Genomic DNA, 20,208 nt, shown 5'->3' on the forward strand with positions numbered 1-20,208 from the left:
GGAAACACTTTGTAATTTATTAAATGCTTTATAAATATAAAGTAATATTAATGTCTGTTCCTCTGTATTTCTATAATAGTCTCTAAAGTATGGTGTCATAAAGTGGTAAAGTAGACCTGGCTTGTACCTTATATTAGAGATATAACCTTTAAGTCACTTCTGTTATCCTCGATTTTGTCATCTGTAATGTAGTGATAATAATACCTAAATTGCAAGATTGGAATGAGTGTAGGTGAAAACATGCACATATGACATATATTAAAGCATAAGCTTTAGTCCCTCCCAACTCTGTTTCTAGGTAGATAAATATCTCTTAGATGAACACTTAAAGTATTTGAGAACTTTGTGAGAACCTAGCACTGTAAAGCCATTACTACTAAGAAAGTCTTACTTTGTTGTGTTTCTTTATTTTAAAAAATACCATGCTGTACACTGTTTCATGTTGTTTGTCCCTTTATTTATTTATTTGAAAATGTTTATTTATTTATTTTGAGAGTGAGAAAGATGGAGCACGAGCAGGGAGCGGTCAGTGAGAGAGGGAAACAGAGAATCCCAGGGCTCACAGGGACTCAGGACTCAAAAACCACAAGATCATGACCTGAGCCGAAATCAAGAGTCAGACACTTAACCAACTGAGCCACTCAGGCACACCTGTTCCTTCATTTAAAGAACAAGTAGAATCAGGAGAGTGAGGGTGAGATGTAGAGCCTTACTGGGGACCTGAAGAAAAACTTACTGCCAAGAAGGACATTTTGAAGGTTTTGTTGGCTAGAAGAGGTGTCTCTGGGATCTCCTAGATATTTATTGAAGATTGGAAAAGAATTAAATTAGGGCCATGGAAACACAGAAGGTCTCTTTGCCATCTCCATTGATTCAATAGGCTCTTTCCAGTTTGGTTACAACACTGGAGTCATCGGTGCTCCTGAGACAATTATTAAGAATTTTCTCAGTTACTCTTTGGAAAAGAGATTAGAAGACTCTCCCACTCAGGTGGTACTCACTTCCCTCTGGTCCTTGTCTGTGGCAGTCTTCTCCATTAATGGTATGATTGCCTCCTTTTCTATTGGACTTTTGTCAACTGCTTTGGCAGGCGCGATTCAATGCTTATTGTCAACCTATTGGCTGTTGCTGGTGCCTGCCTTATGGGGTTCTCCAGAGTAGCAGAGTCTGTTGAAATGCTGATCCTGGGCCAATAGATTATTGGCCTCTTCTGTGGACACTGCACAGGTTTGTGCCCATGTACCTTGGAGAGATATCTACTACTGTCCTACGGGGTTGGGGGAGCTTTGGCATTCCTAACTAGCTGGGAATTGTTGTCAGGATTCTGGTGGCTCAGATTTTTTGTCTGAAAGTCATCTTGGAGACTGAAGAGCTTTGGCCCCTGTTGTTGGGCTTCACCATCAATCTAGCTGTCCTACAAAGTACAGCCCTTCCACCTTGCCCTGAAAGTCCTAGATTCTTGGTCATTAACAGAAAGGAAGAAAAGACTGCTAAGGAGAACATCTAGTGATTGTGGGGCACCCAAGACGTGACTCAGTCAGGACATCCAGGAGATGAAAGATGGGAGTGCTAGGATGGCACAAGAAAGGCAAGTCACTATGCTGGAGCTATTCAGAGTGTCCAGTTACTGACAGCATATTGTCATTTCCACCATACTCCAGCTCTCCCAGCAGCTCTCTCAAATCAATGCTATGTTCTGTTACTCAATAGGAATCTTCAAAGATGCAGATGTTGGGGAGCCAGTCTATACCACCATTGGTGCGGGTATGGTTAATACTGTCTTCACTGCAGTTTCTCTGTTTCTGGTCAAAAGAGCAGGGAGGAAGACTCTACTTCTGATTAGCCTTGGAAACATGGCATTTTGTTCCATCCTCATGACTGTTTCTTTGTTGTTAAAGGACAAGTATAATTGGAAGAGCTTTGTCTGTATTGTGTCTGTCTTGGTCTTCGTGCCGTTTTTTGAAATTGGCCCAGGCTCCATTCCCTGGTTTATTGTGTCGAAACTCTTCATCCATGTACGCCACCCAGCTGCAATGGCAGAGGCTGGTTATTCCAATGGGACCTCCAACTTTTTGGTTGGGCTGCCTTTCCCCCTCAGCTGCATTCTATTTAGGAACCTACATTTTTATTGTATTCACTGGCTTCCTTGTTTTCTTCTTTGTCTTCATCTTTTTCAAAGTCCCTGATACCCATGGCAGGACTTTTGAGGAAATTACATGAGCCTTTGAAGGGCAGGTAAAGGAGGCCGGTAGAGCTGACAAAGGCCTCATTGTGGAGATTAATAGCATCCAACCCGTTAAGGAGACCACCACCAATGTCTAAGCCATGCCTCCTTCCTGCCTCCCTACCAACATGAAAAAGCAACCTCTCCCTGAGTGAGAGAGAGACCTCATCAGATTGTAACCCAGAACTGTTTCTGAATACTGCTACTTGATTTCCTTTCTCTTCTTGAGCACTCAGAGGAACCCAGTGCTAGGTTCGTTGTTATCTACAGTGGTTTTTTAAAACATTTTATCTCTTGGACATTCTCTTCTGTTTAGGAGAGACCAAGTGAACTTTCCTTCATTTCAGGAGTAATTGGCTGCTTGGTGTATGACAACTTTGCCAGCGTTTTCTCCCTTGGGTTCTTGTATTGCCTCAAAAGGGCATATACGAGAGTAAGAGTAAGGTGCAACTTCCCCAACCCCAGACTTACCAAGAAGCAGATGTATGTGAGTGTGGAGGGCATAGAGGAATTAAATAATAGCACCTTCCTCACTACCATACAACTCTGCAGAGGAAATTAACTTGAGTTTAATTTATTTTATCTTCTAGTTTTATTACATAAATATTTAGTTCTTTAAGTGTAAAGTGATTTTACCAAATAACGAGAACATAAGGAAATTGAGGTTAGAGGGAAGCGCTTAAAGAGAGGTGATAGGGTAGAAGATTTGATACTGGAAAAGTAAAGGTGCACTAAAAAGGAGCATTTCTTAGGAATGTAATATGTTATTGCAGAGTATATGATATGGTGTATGAGGTTTACACATTGCCTCTTAACAATTTCTGTCCTTCGGGTGGAAACTCTCCAGTTTAACTTCTCAGGAAAGTCATGTGCCTATATTAAGAAGCTACTGGTCTCCTTTGGAACTTTTTTCTTTGTTGAAGATTATATGTAGTATTACTTGAAATCTACAATTATTACTAAAATAGGCATTGTACTTAATGGTGGTTGATGGATTGGAACTTTGGATGGAGTCCAGAGAAGGGAAGCTAGATCCTTTCTCCCCTCACTGGACCAAACAAGATCTTCCCTTATAGCAGACCCACTTTTATTTTTTAATGTTTATTTATTTTTGGAGAGAGAATGCAAGTGCGGGAGGGGAGAGAGAAGGGGACAGAGCATCAGAAGCAGACTCTGCACTGACAGCAGTGAGCCTGATGTGGGGCTCGAACTCACAAACCTTGAGACCATGACCTGAGCCGAAGTCAGATGCTCAATGAACCCAGGTGCCCCAAGAGTCACTTTTTTTTTTAAGTACTCTTACCACCTGTCTAGTGGGAGAGTCCTCCAGATGAGCAAGCAAAAATGCTGGCTCTTGGTAGAGGTTTAGTATTTTTCCATTTTGTTTTTTAAGAGATACTATTTTATTTATTTTTTATAAATAACTCCATTTTTCCTCAAATTTTTACTTAAATTCTAGTTAGTTAACATATAGTATAGGAGCACCTGGGTGGCTCAGTAGGTTAAGCGTCCAACTTGGGTTCAGGTCATGATCTTGCAGTTCGTGAGTTCGAGCCCTGTGTCCAGCTCCGTGCTGATAGCTCAGAGCCTGGAGCCTGCTTCAGATTCTGTGTCTCCCTCTCTCTCTGTGCCCCTATCCCACCTGTGCTCGCTCTCTCTCTCTCTCTCTCTCTCTCTCTCAAAAATAAATAAACATTAAAAAATTAAAAAAAAACATATAGTATAATGTTGATTTCAGGAGAATATAGTGATACATCACTTACGTATAGCACCCAGTGCTCATCATAACAAGTGCCTTCCTATACCCATTACCTATTTAGCCCATCTTCTACATCTTTGTAATATAACTTGAAGTCCAGAATTCTGATGCCTCTAGCTTTGCTTTTCTTTTTCAAAATTGGTTTGGCTATTTGGGTTTTTTGGTGGTTCCATACAAATTTTAGGATTGTTTGTTCTAGCTTTGAGAAGAATGCTGGTGCAAATTTGATTGGGATTGCATTAATTATATAGATAGCTTTGGGTAGCATAGACATTTTAACAATGTTTGTTCTTCCAATCCATGGGCATGGAATGTTTTCCCCTTTCTTTGGGTCCTCTTCAATTTATTTTATAAGTGTTCTATAGTTTTCAGAGTCCCGATATTTTACCTCTTTCATTAGGTTTATTCCAGGTATCTTATGGTTTTTGGTGCAATTATAAGTGGGATTGAGTCCTTGATTTCTTTTTCTGCTGCTTCATTATTGGTGTACAGAAATACAACAGATTTCTGAACATTGATTTTATGTTCTACAACTTTGCTGAATTCATGTGTCAGTTCTAGCAATTTTTTGGTGGAGTGTTTCGGTTTTCTACACAGAGTATCATGTCATCTGTGAATGGTAAAAGTTTGACTTTTTCCTTGCCAATTTGGATGTCTTTATTTCTTTTTGTTGTCTGACTGCTGAGGCTAAGACTTCCATACTATGTTAAATCGTAGTGGTGAGAGTGGACATTCCTGTCTTGTTTCTGACTGTAGAGGAAAAGCTTCAGTTTTTCCCCATTGAGGATGATACTAACTGTGGGTCTTTCATATATGGCTTTTATGATATTGAGGTATGTTCCATCTACCCCTACTTTGTTGAGGGTTTTTATCAAGAATAGATGCTGTATTTTGTCACATGCTTTTTCTGCATCTTTTGAGGGGATCATGTGGTTTTTATCCTTTCTTTTATAAATGTGGTATATCACACTGATTGATATGCAAATATGAAATAACTCCTGCAGCCCAGGAATAAGTCCCACTTGATCATGGTGAATAATTCTTTCGGTGTACTATTGGGTTCAATTTGTTAGTATCCTGTTGAGAATTTTTGCATCCAGGTTCATCAGGGATATTGGCCTGTAAGTCTCTTTTTAGTGGGATCTTTGTCTCTTTTTGGAATCAAGGTAATGCTGGCCTCATAGGTTGAGATTGGAAGTTCCTTTCATTTTTATTTTTTGGAACAGTTTGAGAAGAATAGGTATTAACTCTTCTTTAAATATCTGGTAGAATTCCGCTGGGAATCTATCTGGTCCTGTACTTTTGTTTGTTGGGAGATTTTTGATTACAGATTGAATTTCTTTGTTTCCTCGTTATGAATCTGTTCAAATTTTCTATTTCTCCCTGTTTTAGTTTTAGTAGTTTGTATTTTTCTAGGAATTTGTCAGTTTCATCCAGATTGCCACATTTGTTGGCATATAAGTTTTCAAGATATTCTCTTCTAATGGTTTATGTTTATGTAGTGTTGATTGTGATCTCCTTTTCATTAATGATTTTATTTATGTGGGTCCTTTCTCTCTCTCCTTTTCTTTTTTTTTTTTTTTTTGAGAGCAAGGGGCAGAGAGTGAGAGAGAGAGAAAAATAGGACTCACCAGAGCAGGGCTTGAGCTCACCTGAAGTGGGGCTGGTGCTCACCTGAAGTGGGGCTGGAGCTCACCCGATGCAGGACTTGAACTCAGGAATCATGAGATAATGACCTGAGCTGAAGTCAGATGCTTAACCGACTAAGCCACCCAGGCACCCTCTCTTTTCTTATGGATAAGCCTGGCTGGGGGTTATCAATTTTATTAATTCTTTCAAAGAACCAGCTCTTAGTTTCATTGATCTGTTCTACTGATTTTTTTGTTTCTATATCATTTATTTCTACCATAATCTTTATTATTTCCCTTCTTCTGCTGGCTTTAGGCTTCATTATTGGGTTTTTTGCTAGCTCTTTTAGGTGTAAGAGTAGGTTGTTTGAGACTTTTCTTGCTTCTTGATGTAGGCTTGTATCGCAATATACTCTCCTCATAGGACTGCCTTTGCTGTATCCCAAAGATTTTGGATTGTTGTGTTTTCATTTTCATTTGCCTCCATGTATTTTTTTAAATTTCTTCTTTAATTTCCTGGCTAACCCATTCATTCTTTAGTAGGATGTTCTTTAACCTTCATGTATATGTTGTCTTTCCAAATTTTTTCTTGTTTTTGACTTCAAGTTTCATAACGTTGTGGTTTGAAAATATTCATGGTAGGATCTCAATCTTTTCGTACTTGTGGAGGGCTGATTTGTGACCCAGTGTATGTCTGTTCTGGAGAATGTTCCATGTGAACTCAAAAAGAATATGTATTCTGCTACTTTAAGATGAAATGATATAAATATATCTGTTAAGTCCATTGGTTCATTGTGCCATTCAAAGCCATTGTTTTCTTGTTGATTTTCTGCTTAGATGATCTGTCCATGGCTGTAAGGGGGGTGTTAAAGAACCCTACTATTATTGTATTATTATCAGTGAGTTTCTTTATGTTTGTTATTAATTCATTTATATATTTGGGTTCCTCCAAGTTGGGGGCATTAAATATTTACAATTGTTAGATATTCTTGATCGATAGAACTATTAATTATGATATGGGCCTTCTTCATCTCTTGTTATAATCTTTGATTTTTTTTATAAAAAAAATTTTTTTTAACATTTATTTATTTTTGAGACAGGGAGAGAGCATGAACAGGGAGGGGGGGAGGGTCAGAGAAAGAGGGAGACACAGAATCTGAAACAGGCTCCAGTCTCTGAGCTGTTAGCACAGAGCCCGACGCAGGGCTTGAACCCACAGACCGTGAGATCATGACCTGAGCTGAAGTCGGACGCTTAACTGACTGAGCCACCCAGGCACCCCTAATCTTTGATTTAAAATCTAGTTTGTTTGATATAAGTATGGCTACTCCAGCTTTCTTTTGATGTACATTAGCATGATTGGTGGTTCTGTATCCTCTTACTTTCAATCTGCAGGTGTCTTTAGGTATAAAACGAGTCTCTTATAGGCAGCATATAGATGGGTCTTGTTTTTTTAGTCATTCTGATACACTGTGTCTTTCTATTGGAGCATTTAGTCCATTTGTATTCAGAATGATTTTGGTAGATATGAATTTAGTGCCATTGTGTCACCTATAAAGTTGGTGTTTCTGGTGATGCTCTTTGTTCCTTTCTAGTCTTTGTTGCTTTTGGTCTTTTTTTCCCCTTTAATATTTCTTGATTGTCTGGTTCAGTTGTCATGAGATCTTTTAGTTTTTGTCTGGGAAACTCTTTATCTGTTCTTCTATTTTGAATGACAGCCTTCTTGGATAGAGTATTCTTGGTTGCATATTGTTTCCACTCAGCACGTTGAATATATCTTGCCACTTCTTTCTGGCCTGCCAAGTTTCTGTGGAGAGATCTGCTGTGAACCTGGTCTGTCTTCCCTTGTAGATTAATGACTTTTTGTTTTCAGGATTCTTTCCTTGTCTGGGTATTTTGTAAATTTGACTAAGGTCTTGACGATGACTGGCTTTTGTTGAATTTAATGGGAATTCTCTGTGCTTCTTGGATTTTGATGTCTGTTTCCTTCCCAAGATTAGGGAAGTTTTCAGCTGTAACTTGCTCAAATAAACTTCCTGCCCCTTTTTCTCTCTCTTCTTTTGGTACAGCTATGATGTGAATGTTATTATGCTTTATGTTATTACAGTTTAGGCTGAGTTCCCTAAGTCTGCAATTGTGATTCAGTACCATTCTCTCCCCCCTCTTTTCAGCTTTGTTATTTTCAGTAATTTTATCTTTTATATGTGATTCATTACTCTGCTTTGTCCATTCTGATTGTTATGGCATTCAAGTAGATTTGCATCTTGGTATAGCATTTTTGATTTTGGCCTGACGAGTTTTTAGTTCTTTTATCTCTGCAGTTAGGAATTCTCTAGTGTCTTCTATGCAGTAAGGAATTCTCTAGTGTCTTCTTCTCTAGTGTCTTCTATGCTTTTCTGAAACCTGGCTGGTATCTTTATAATTGTTATTTTAAATTCTGGTTCAGATATCTTACTTATATCTGTATTGATTAAAAACCTGGTCATTACATCTTCCTTTTCTTTCTTTTGGGGTTAATTCCTCCATCTTGTCATTTTGTCTAGGTCACTGTTTTTTTGTGCGATTGTTAGGAAAACCTGTTATATTCCTGCTCCTGAGAGAAATGGCTATATTAATAAGAGGTCCAGAAAAATAAAAGCATCCTATATGTACTGTGCTGTTGTGTTTTGGCTGCTCCTATCTTTAGGTCAGTCCTCTGCAGAATTTCTCCTTGCCTGCAGTGGGGGTTGTTTGGACCTTGTCTACTGTGTGGCAAATTTTGACTAGGTGTGTCTCAGTCTCTTTGTTAAAACAAGCCTGATGAAAAAAAAAAAAAAAAACAGGCCAGATCCTATTTCCCCTACAGCTGAAGTGTTACAGCACTCTATAATCAGTAGCCTTGGTGAGTGCAAGGGGTTTGTGCTGGTCTTCTTGAGGAGGAGCCTGCAGGGCTTATATTCAAGAGGACTTGCCCTAGAGAGGCACCTGCAGAATGCAGGGGGACGGGGTTTGATATAAGCAGCTCTGGTCTCCACTGGGGTGTGCTGTGCTGCTCACTGAAGTCAGTCAGTGCTGATGGGTGGGCTGGGGGAGAGGAGAATGGTGATGGACCTCTCTTCCCCATAGTGGGGAGTTCCTGCAGGCCAGTCTTCAGGTAGCCCTCACAGAAGACCAAAAAATCACCCCTTTTCTGTCCCTGGCTTCCGTCAGATTTCTGCCTTCACCCTATCTATATCTGAGCTGCCTGCCTGCCAGGTGGCACAGTACTTGTGTGTTTTATCAGGCATGCAGCTGGGTTTCAAAACTTTAAATTTTAGGGACCCGCATGACTCGGACCTGCACTGATCCTCTGGGGGAGGGTCTCACCATACTTTTGCCATTTGTCGGTTTGTCCCATAAAAGTTCTTGCACTATCTTGCAGTAGTTTGGAGTTTATGGTAAAGTGTAGCACATAGCCAGCACTGGGGTTTGCTGCCTTCAGCCAGTATCTTTGTTCCTATGAGAACAGGGCATCACATTGCCAGTGCTAATTCTCTTATCCCTGGAGAGGCCATGCCACCACTCCCAAATGCACTCCAAGAAGGGTAATTGTTTCTACCCATGTGACCAAGGGGATCCCTCAGACCATGCTGCCTGCTCCAAGGTCTCCACCCTCCCTCCCCACTGGAACACCACTGAGCCCACCAGGCACGATTCCAGCAACAGTATGGACTTCTAAAACTTCAGACTTTGCATTTTACTGCTTATAAAACTTACGACAGTCAGCCCCTCTCCTTTTCTTAGTCACTGGTTTTGGGGAAAAGTTTTACTTGTGCAGTCCCCTGCCTGCTGCTTCACTCTTGCCCTCTCTCTCTTGCCCCTCTTTCTGTAATCAGGGCTCCTTCCCTTCCACAGCACCCACAGTTCTTTTCTCCCTCAAATCAACCCCTGCAGCTCCTACCTTCCATGAGGTGGTCGTTTTTCTACCTGTAGATGTGCAGTTTTGTTCTCTCAGTCCTCAGATCAATTTCTTCATTGTTTGGAATGGTATGATATTTATCTAGCTGTGTTTTAGGGAAGAGGCAAGCTTAGCGTCCCCCTACTTCTCCACCATCTTAACTCCTTTCCCAAGAGATTTTAATTGTTGATTTTAATTTTTTAAGTTTTAATTTTAATCCCAGTTAGTTAACATACAGTGTTATATTAGTTCCAGGTGTACAATATAGTGATTCAATAATTCCATCCATTACCTGGTTCTCATCATGGCATGTGCACTCCTTAATCCCCATCACCTATTTAATCCATCCCCCCAACCACCTCCCCTCTGGTAACCATCAGTTTGTTCCCTGTAGTTAAGAGTCTGTTTATTGACTTGTTTCTTTCTATTTTTTCCCTTTATTCATTTGTTTTGTTTCTTAAATTCCACGTGAGTGAAATCATATGGTATTTGTCTTTCTCTGACTGACTTATTTTGCTTAGCATTATAATGTCTGGCTCCATCTATGTGGTTGCAAATGGCAAGATTTTATTCTTTTTTATGGTTGAAGTAATATTCCATTATAAATATATACCACATCTTCTTTATCCATTCATCAATCAATGGACAGTGGTGCTGCTTCCATATCTTGCCTATTGTAAGTAATGCTGCTATAAACATACTGGTGCATGTATCCCTTTGAATTATTGTTTTTGTATTCTTTGAGTAAATACTCAGTAGTGCAATTGCTGGATCATAGGGTACTTCTACTTTTAACTTTTTGAGTAACCTCTATACTGTTTTCCAGAGTGGCTCCATCAGTTCCCACCAACAGTTCAAGAGGTTTCCTTTTGCTTTGCATCCTTGCCAACATCTGTTGTTTCTCATGTTGTTGATTTTAGCCATTCTGACAGGTGTGAGTTGATATTTCATTGTAGTTTTGATTTGCATGTCCCTGATGGTAAGTGATGATGTGCATCTTTTCATGTGTCTTGGCCATATGTATGTCTTTTTTGGAGAAATGTCTGTTCATGTCTTCTGCCCATTTTGTAATTGGATTATTTGTTTTTTGGGTGTTGAGTTTGATAAGCCGTTATAGATTTTGAATACTAGCCTTTTATCAAAGGATATATGTCCTTGAAAATATCTTCTCCCATTCCATAGGTTTCCTTTTAATTCTGTTGATTGTTTCTTTCTCTGTTCAGAAACTTTCTATTTTGATGTAGTCCCAATAGCTTATTGTTCCTTTGGTTTCCCTTGCCTCAGGAGACCTATCTAAAAAAAAGTTGCTATGACCAATGTCATTGAAGTTACTGCCTGTGTTCTCTTCTAGGATTTTTATGGTTTCATGTCTCAGATTTAAGTCTTTAATCCACTTTTAATTTAATTTTTTGTATGGTGTAAGAAAGTGGTCCAATTTCCTCCTTTTGCATGTAATTGTCCAGTGTTCCCAGTACCATTTGTTGAGGAGACTGTCTTTTTTCCATTGACTATATCTTCTTGCTTTGTTTAAGATTTATTGACCATATAATTGTGGGTTTATTTCTGGGTTTTCTATTCTTTTCTGTTGATCTGTGTCTATTTTTATGCAGTTACTATACTGTTTTGATTCCTACAGCTTTGTGATATAACTTGAAATCTGGAATTTTGACACCTCCAGCTTTGCTTTCTTTTTCAAGATTGCTTTGGCTATTTGGAGTCTTTTGTGTTTCCATACAAATTTTAGGACTGTTTGTTCTAGTTCTGTGAAAAATGCTGCTGGTATTTTGGTAGGGATTATATTAAATCTATAGATTGCTTTGGGTAATACAGACATTTTAATAATATTTGTTTTTCCAATGCATGAGCATGGAATATTTTTCCATTTCTTTTTGTCGTCTTCAGTTTCTTTCATCAATGTTTTACAATTTTCAGAGTACAGGTCTTTTACCTCTTTGGTTAGGTTTATTAAGTATTCTGTTAGTTTCATGAAATTGTAAATGGGATTGTTGTCTTAATTTTTATTTCTGCTTCTTCATTATTTGTGTATAGAACTGCAGCAGTAATTTGTAGATTGATTTTGTATCCTGCAACTTTACAGAACTTGTTTATCAGTTCTAGCATTTTTTTTTTGGTGGAGTCTTTCAGGTTTTCTATATATAATATCATGTCATGTGCATGTTGTGAACATTTTACTTCTTCCTTACCAATTTGGATGCCTTTTTCTTTCTTTTTGTGGTCTAATTGCTGTGGCTAGAACTTATAGTACTATGTTGAATAAAGTGGTGAGAGTGGACATTCTTGTCTTGTTCGTGGCCTTTGGGGAAAAGCTCTCAGGTTTTCTCCATTGAGGATGTTATCTGTGGGTTTTTCATAAATGGCCTTCATTATGTTTAAGTATGTTCCCTATAAATCTACTTTGTTGAGGATTTTTATCATGAATGCATGTTGTGCTTTGTCAAATGCTTTTTGTGTATCTATTGAAATGATGATATGCTTCTCATACTTTCTCTTATTGATGTGGATTTTTCTTTTGTTATAAGCCATAACTTTAAAATAATTCAGAAGAGAATGTTCATAGCTAACTTTGATTTTGTAACCCCAACCCTGGGAGAGGATTTTTCCTGAACGATTATCTATTTGAAATATGTTGTTGCATTAGCGTCATCACATGCTCATTCATCCATTACCATGTCAAGTTACCCTTATTACTATGTTTCCACTGTATTAGGTTAAATGCCCTTAGGGGCCCATACATTTGAGATAGTATGAGTAAGTGTGCAGTGTAGCCCACACTTGAGAGTATGAATGTGCACCATCCCCTTGTAACTTGTTTCCTCTGTTTCTACAGTCCCCCATTGGATAGAATGTGTTAAACATCATCTCTGTATATAAATATTACACTGCTTCTGCTGGGTGGAGTTTGCATCTATGGATTTTTTCCAAACTTCGGTGTTCAGTCTCATCTGGCTACTTTGCCTTATTGGAGAGTTGAGAACTCCTTAAATCTTGAGAAAGAGGGTGGAGGACTCTGCCTCAGTCTAGACCCAGATGGTGGAAATAGGACAGAAGAGTGTGAGATCAGGACATGTGGCTTCTTGGAGGTGCTGGTTGGGGGTTTTGGGGGAAATGGGGGCTTTCTTTTAAGGGGATAAGAAACTGAAGACTTCTAACTCTGGAGCATTTCAGAGAGTTAGATGAGATGGAGGGATTTACGTTTGCCATAGGTCAAGGGCACCCCCACAAATCATCTAGTTTCCCAGTATTTTTATAAATGGAAATTGGACCCCATGACACTTATAGTCTCTTCCCTTTTTCATGTATTGCTGGATCTCCCTTTCTCTCCTTGATGCTTACACACTTCAGGCCCTTGAGCCAAACCCTTGCCTATGGTATTATTTTAGTTACCAGTTCTCATGTCATTCAGCCTTGGGATAAAAACTCACAGAGCTATGGAATGGGGCTTTGTTGGAACATGTGACTTCTAATTGCACTTGTGCTTTTGGCTCCTCAAAAACAGTGGGTTGGCAGTAATGCAGTGTGGAAGTATTCCCATTTCTCAGTGACCAGATTCTGAATATTTCCAAATAGATTTTATATTATAGTGTTACCGTGGTTCTTGTTTTGAGATAAAAATTCTGAATGTAAAAAAAAAAGAACAGGTAGAATCATAAACACTATATATCTACTTCATGATATGGTCATTAGTATAATATAAAATTTTAAAAAATGATTCACATTGGTTAATTGCTCAATGAACAAGAGGATTGCTGGGAAGTATTTTGGAATGTGTATCTCTTAGGAATTTTAGGAGCTTTCCCCTAATACTCTCAATTGTATTTACTCACACAAGCAAATATTCAGTGTTGCTAAGAGCTATACCACCCAATATACTCAGTTCACACTGTTAATGTTCAAAAGAATTTTACTGAAATAGGATTAAGCCCCCATTGTATGCTGGGTGATTTTTTCCATTGTCTTTAAAGTATAGAGTGAAAGGGAGATTTATGGTCTTAGTATACACAGATTCAGATTTCTCTTTGTTCAGGATCAAATTTGCTGAGAATTAGGTCCCAGCTCTTTTTTGAAAATCCCTAATAAAAACACTCATTCTCAATATGGAGGAAAAAAAGCTGACTTTCATGTTCTTCAGATTGACTACATAGTTTATAACTCTGGAATCAGCAAAATTGAAATCCTGATTTTAGGACTATGACTTGTTTACATGTAGTATCACAATTTCTTTTATTCATACAAGAACAAAATGAGTGTTTTCTTACTAGTAACCAAAATGTATATGTTGGTAGCTAAGTAGGATTATGTATGATTTGAAAATTGTGGTTTTATTTAAATAGAGTTAAGCTTTGTTCCTTTTGTTTCATACAGCTCTAGATCAATAACCAAAATTCATGCCTTTCTTCTAAAGGGATATAACAGAAGTATCTCTCGAACAGAAACGATAATACGCTTTGCTTTCCAAGCCTCTATCACAGTTCTGTGTATTGCGTGCCCCTGTTCACTGGGACTAGCCACTCCAACTGCTGTGATGGTGGGTACAGGAGTAGGTGCTCAAAATGGCATACTAATCAAAGGTGGCGAGCCACTGGAGATGGCTCATAAGGTAAGATAGTTCCCAGAACTAAGAATTGTCCCATCCAAACTGACAATAGCACCCCTATCGAGAAACAGAATCCTAAATTATTTGCATATGATCCATAAGCTGAGCCTCTTCTGGGACTATCCTGAGGGTTGAGATAGGAAAGGTGTTATTTTGGTTCTGTTCTAGATTGGCCTTAGTTCTATACAATCTCTAAAACCACTTTAGGCCTACTGTCTTAGAGAAGACCCTGATGTGGAAAACTTGGAGTCCTTTCCCATTTCAGACTAGAAATGTCTTTAAGACAGGAAGACTGAAGGAATATTTGCCCAGGAAAATTTGCCCAAGTCTATTAATGCTATTTTATATGTGACTCCGTGTTTGTGTTCTTCAGTGTGAGATAGTGCTTAAAGTTGCATTGAAGTTTCTTTGCCTTTGCCAGTTGTTGATAGTTTGCAGCCATGACTTCAGGAATATAATCTTTTCCCTCATCTCTCTCATATTAGGATTTCCTTAACAATTTCAATCAAGGCTACTTGACTTAAACTAAAAACTGTGTTCCTTCTAATATGTTCTTATTATACAGATACATGTAGTAAACACAGAACACAGCTTAGAACAGATTTGGAACCTCATCTAACCAGTCAATACAATGTATTAATTTTTATAGTAATTTTTTATTTACTTTGATATAATTTCAAATTTAAAGAAAATTGAAAGAATAGTATAAAGAACTATATACGCTTTACTGCAGATATCAGGCTCCTTTCGTAAGAACAAGGACATTCTCTTAAATGATCACAGAACAGATATCAAAATCAAGAAATTGGCATTGATATAATACTGTTATCTAACCTATAGTCCATCTTCCAGTTTCTCAGTTTCAGTAATATTCTTTATAGCTATTTTTTCTCTTGTTCAGAATTATGCTTTGTATTTAGTTGTCATATATCTTTTCATCTTGGTTCCTCAAGCTATTCATTTTTCAAGGTTCATATTCCAAAGTTACTGTGGGGTGACTGTGTTCTCTAATTCCAGATTCTTCCTTTTCCCTGTCTGGGCTCAGTTTCCCTCATTGTTTCCCTGAGCTGTCTATTCTCAGACCAAGCTTCTCATCAGGACCCAATAAAGTCAAAGCAAACCAGCAGGTCTTGTCTGGTGCTCGTTTCCAACTTAATTACTTACCTTTCTCTTGTAATTCTATGACTACTGCCCAGATTGTCACTACAGTTCTATAATTCATTAGTATTGAAAGCCCTTCCCTCCCTGGAGGCACGGAGTCATCTCTTAATTACTTATTAACAGTCAACTCTTAACAATTATTTCTAGTTGTTTAACATATATTTGCAGTATAGTTGAATATTTGCACAGAAGGGCTATTAGATGTAACTAAGAGTATTTTTCCCTTATTATTCCTTACTTTTGTTCACCTAAAGAGAGTTTAACTCCAATTAAGTCAAAGGTCAATTTATTAAGAAACAAAATATGAATATGTCAAAGTAAACCTTTTTCTCATTTCTAGAAATGTGATATTAAGGATTATCAAGTCAGATAGGTGCAGTGTATTTTAATTTTCCTACAGGTAAAGGTAGTGGTGTTTGATAAGACTGGAACCATTACCCATGGAACTCCTATAGTGAATCAAGTAAAGGTTCTAGTTGAAACTAACAGAATATCACGTAATAAGATCCTGGCCATCGTGGGAACTGCTGAAAGTAACAGTGAACACCCTCTAGGAGCAGCCATAACGAAGTACTGCAAACAGGTACAATTTTTCTTTTGCTTATTAATGTAGTCATCTTCTACAGGAATCACCCAGACCAAATTGAAACTGGCTTTTGACTATGATTTACATATATAGTTGGTAGGAGGATAGAGAGACTTGTATTTTCTCATTGTATTTTACAATATGTCTTAGTTTCTTCATACAGAAGAGTATAAAGATGAAAACAGAAATTAACTATAATTTTATCGCACAGATAATTCCTGTTGGACTAAAAAATTAAAGTAGAATGCATATTTATGGTAGGAAATTCAGGTAGTTCAGAGAGTTACATAATGAAAAAGGAAAGCCTCATTCTCTGCCCCTTTTCATAATTCCTCTCCAAAATTTAACAAGTGTTAACCTGTTAATATTCTTTTAAAATACAGTGGTCTCCCCTTATCTGCAGGGGATATGTTCCAAGACCTTGAGTGGATGTTTGAAACTGCAGAGTACTGAACCCTGTATATACCATGTTTTCTTCTATACATACATAGCTATGATAAAGTTTAATTTATAAATTAGTCACAGTAAGAGATTAACAACAACAATAATAGAATAATTATATAACTGTAATAAAAGTTATGTGAATGTAGTTTCCCTCCCTCTCTCCCTCCCTCTCTCTGTCTCTGTCTCTCTGTCTCTCTCTCTCTCAATAACTTATTGTACTGTACTCCCCCTTCCTGTGATGATGTGAGGTGATAAAATGCCTATGTGATGCGGTGAAGTGAGGTGAATGATGTAGGCATTGCAACACACCATTAGGCTATAATTGGCCTCCTGATGCTATGTCTGAAAGAAGATCATCTGCTTCCAGACCATAGTTGACCACGGGTAACTGAAACCAAGGAAAGTGAAACTGTGGGTGGGTGGGGGTACTACTGTAGCAGCTTTATACAGATACAATTCACATACTATATTCCTTTTTAGATTTTACATAGAAAGTTCACAGTGACCAATCTTTGGTACTTTGTTTTTTTTATTTTATTAAGTGATTTTTCCATATTAAGACATATAAATCTGCCTCATTATGTTTAATGGCTATATTATATTCTACTGTATAATTGGGTTTTTGTTTCCTACAGTGTACAGTTAACATTCATGTTAGCTTTTGCAAGTTTATCTTTATGTTAAATGCCTATCAATGCAATTGCTAAGTCAAAGGATACATGCAGTTAAATTTTGGTGAATATTACCAGTGCCCCCATAACAAATATTACTAATACCCACATGAGGGGTTGTACGAGTTTATACCTTCACCAAAAATTATTAGTGCTCATTTCCCCACGTTATGACTTTATTTTTTCCAATTTAATAAATAAAAAATATTTACTTATTGTTGGTTTGCTTTGCTTTCCCATAATTATGAATAAGGTTGAGCATCTTTTCATTGGTCATTTGAATTTCTTTTTCTGTGACCTGTTTGTATCCTTTGCCTATTTTTTCATAGGATTGTTTACCTTTTTTTCATTGATTTGCATAAGTTCTTTGTAAATTATCTCACATAATTTTACAGTTATGATGTGGCAATTGCTACCATTGGTGTTGCCATTTCTTTATTTTTTCTTTCCTTTTTTCCAATTTACTATTACTAACCTGGCTTCTTTACACCCAAACCAAACAACAGAGAGGATGAAGATATAAAAAGCCAGGAAACAATGATGACCACCAAAATTCTTTGGCTTACTAAGGACACAGAATCAGACTAGCAAGGCATTCTGGTAACTAAAGACCCTGTTCTTTGTTACCCTTTGCCCTGTACTGAATAGAAAATCTGACTTGACAATGGAATTAAATATTTAACTTGTAATTTTCTACTGGAAAGGACAGAGAATATTGGTAAAACTTTTGTTTTCTTTCTCTAAACTTGGTATAAATTTTAGAGAGTGGTGTTAAAGTAAACAATTCTGAGGTTTTGTTCTAAACATTTAGAATTAAACAGGCATGTAGTATATGTGTAAACATTTAGAATGAACCAGGAGAAGTCTTTGATCATGCTATTGATGACTTTGAATTATTAGAACAGCAGAAGAAATCCTTCTGTTTCTATTTGTTAGGAGCTGGACACTGAAACCTTGGGTACCTGTGTAGATTTCCAGGTTGTGCCAGGCTGTGGTATTAGCTGTAAAGTCATCAATATTGAAGGCTTGCTACATAAGAATAACTGGAGGATAGAGGAAAATAATATTAAAAATGCATCCCTGGTTCAAATTGGCACAAATAATGAACAGTCATCAACTTCATCTTCCATGATTATTGATGCCCAGCTCTCAAGTAAGCTCATCTTCTTTTCTTTTTAAGTTTATGTATTTATTTTGAGAGAGAAAGAGCACGCATGTGCATGAGAGGGGGAGGGGTGGGGGGTGGAGAGAGAATCCCAAGCAGGCTTTGTGGTGTCAGTGGGGAGCCCGACACGAGGCTTGATCTCACGAACCATGAGATCATGACCCGAGCTGAAATCAAGAGTCAGATGCTTCACCAACTGAACCACCAAGCTAATTTTCTTCATAGTACCAATTATGGGACAGATATTAACAGATGTCTAACTTTATAATCCTAAACGGTTAGATTAGAAACAAAAATTGGCATCATGGTTTCATTCCGTCAAATAATTTTACCATAGGCCTGATCACTTCACTTGTTACCTGAGAACATTTCCCAACTGTTCTCCTTTATTCTACTATATAGAGTGATGAATTCTAGCCTTAACTGATCTTCCATCTTAGTTCAGCTATCTTTCATTTCTTTTTTTTAATTTTATTTTTTTAATTTACATCCAAATTAGCATATAGTGCAACAATGATTTCAGGAGTAGATTCCTTAATGCCCCTTACCCATTTAACCCATCCCCCCTCCCACAACCTCTCCAGTAACCCTGTTTGTTCTCCATATTTAAGAGTCTCTTATGTTTTGTCCCCCTCCCTGTTTTTATGTTATTTTTGTTTCCCTTCCCTTATGTTCATCTGTTTTATCTTTCATTTCTTAGCACAGCTACTCTTACCCTTTTCTATCTTTCACGAGGTACTGTGGCCTTCTTCCTAGTTCCCTAAGCAAATTATCTGGTTTATTTTTCACATAGAAAAAAAAGTATTTTTATTTTAATATAATTTATTGTCAAGTTGGCTAACATACAGTGTGTACAGGGTGCTCTTGGTTTTGGGGGTAGATTCCCGTGGTTCATCGCTTACACACAACACCCAGTGCTCATCCCTGCAGTTCTGTCATTTGTTCTTTCAACTTTTTGCCCAGAATGATCCCTTTTTTCAGGGAAAGAGGTATCCCTCATCTTGCATAATGAATCCCATCATCTTCGCTCTAGATCCCACCCTCTCTTGATTCTTCAGGAACCTTACTCGATTACATCCCATTGTTTCTTTATTTTCCAACTCTCTGTACTAGCTCCTTCTCCTAAACATATAAACATTTCTTCCATCAATATCACTGTAATCCCTTCTAGATTGCATCCTCCCTTTTCCTTTATATCTAAGCTTCTAGAAAGAGTAGTCTAGGTTTGCTGAATTCACTTATTCATTGTACAACCTGCCTTCTGCCCCATCCATACTACTGAAACTGTTTTTTCTTAGTGCATTGATGACTCTATTTAGTACCCACTCCAGTGATCTCTTCTCAGTCTACATCCTGCGTGACCTCAAATGCCAAAGGCATTTGAGAATGTTGACCACTTTTTCCTTCCTAAAGCTCTTTCTTCTTTTAATTTCATGACCATTCTCTCTCTAGGTTGTCCTCTCACCTACCTGGCTGTTGCTTCCAATCCTCCTCTGTTTCCTCTTTTCTCCTGCTCTCAAATGTTGGGTATCCTCAGGGTTTTGTTCTTTTTATTTTTCTCATTTTGTATACTCTCTCTGTACAATCTCATTCATGTCTATTGCTTGTTGTGCCACCTATATATTTCTCCTACCACTCCAAAAGTCACATCTTTAGCCAAAGCCTGTTTTCCTGAGTTTCTGGTTGGTCTATCCATCTGCCCCAAAACATGACATACCCACCTAAGTGTTCTAGCACCTCCCTACCCATTTGTGCTTGAGTGATTTTGCTAACACACAAATATGATTATATAACTTTCTGACTAATGCCTTTTATTATAGGGGCTTGTAACTTATTTTTGAATCCTGAACCTTTGAAGGTATATGATGAAAGCTGTACACACCCCTCAGAAAATTTATGTTTTGGAGGTATGCATGTATCTTAAACCCTATCCATGCAATTCTGTTCAGGATCCTGGCTTTACTGGCTGTTTCCTGTGGGACAAAGACCAGTCTTTCTGGGTCTGTTCCCCATGATATGTCTCCTGCCTCCCTGCACCA

General features: G+C 37.9%; 1 protein-coding gene across 3 annotated transcripts in view; it reads left to right on the forward strand.

The window, feature by feature from the left end:
* The window catches only part of ATP7A (ATPase copper transporting alpha), a 194,296-nt gene that overhangs the window by 152,245 nt on the left and 21,843 nt on the right, over window positions 1–20,208 (forward strand). For 2 of the 3 annotated variants that reach the window (XM_047076260.1, XM_047076261.1), the window contains 3 exons: window positions 13,951–14,145; window positions 15,704–15,886; window positions 17,941–18,157. In XM_047076260.1, the coding sequence (XP_046932216.1) occupies window positions 13,951–14,145; window positions 15,704–15,886; window positions 17,941–18,157 (595 nt within the window). Of the gene's footprint in view, window positions 1–13,950; window positions 14,146–15,703; window positions 15,887–17,940; window positions 18,158–19,989; window positions 20,077–20,208 lie in introns of all 3 variants that reach the window. The other variant, XM_047076262.1, reaches the window with a different exon arrangement.

Source organism: Lynx rufus, unplaced genomic scaffold (assembly GCF_022079265.1).
Source record: "Lynx rufus isolate CCGP_SWC_20201006 ecotype Redwood Valley unplaced genomic scaffold, mLynRuf1.p SCAF_14, whole genome shotgun sequence".
NCBI lineage: Eukaryota > Metazoa > Chordata > Mammalia > Carnivora > Felidae > Lynx > Lynx rufus.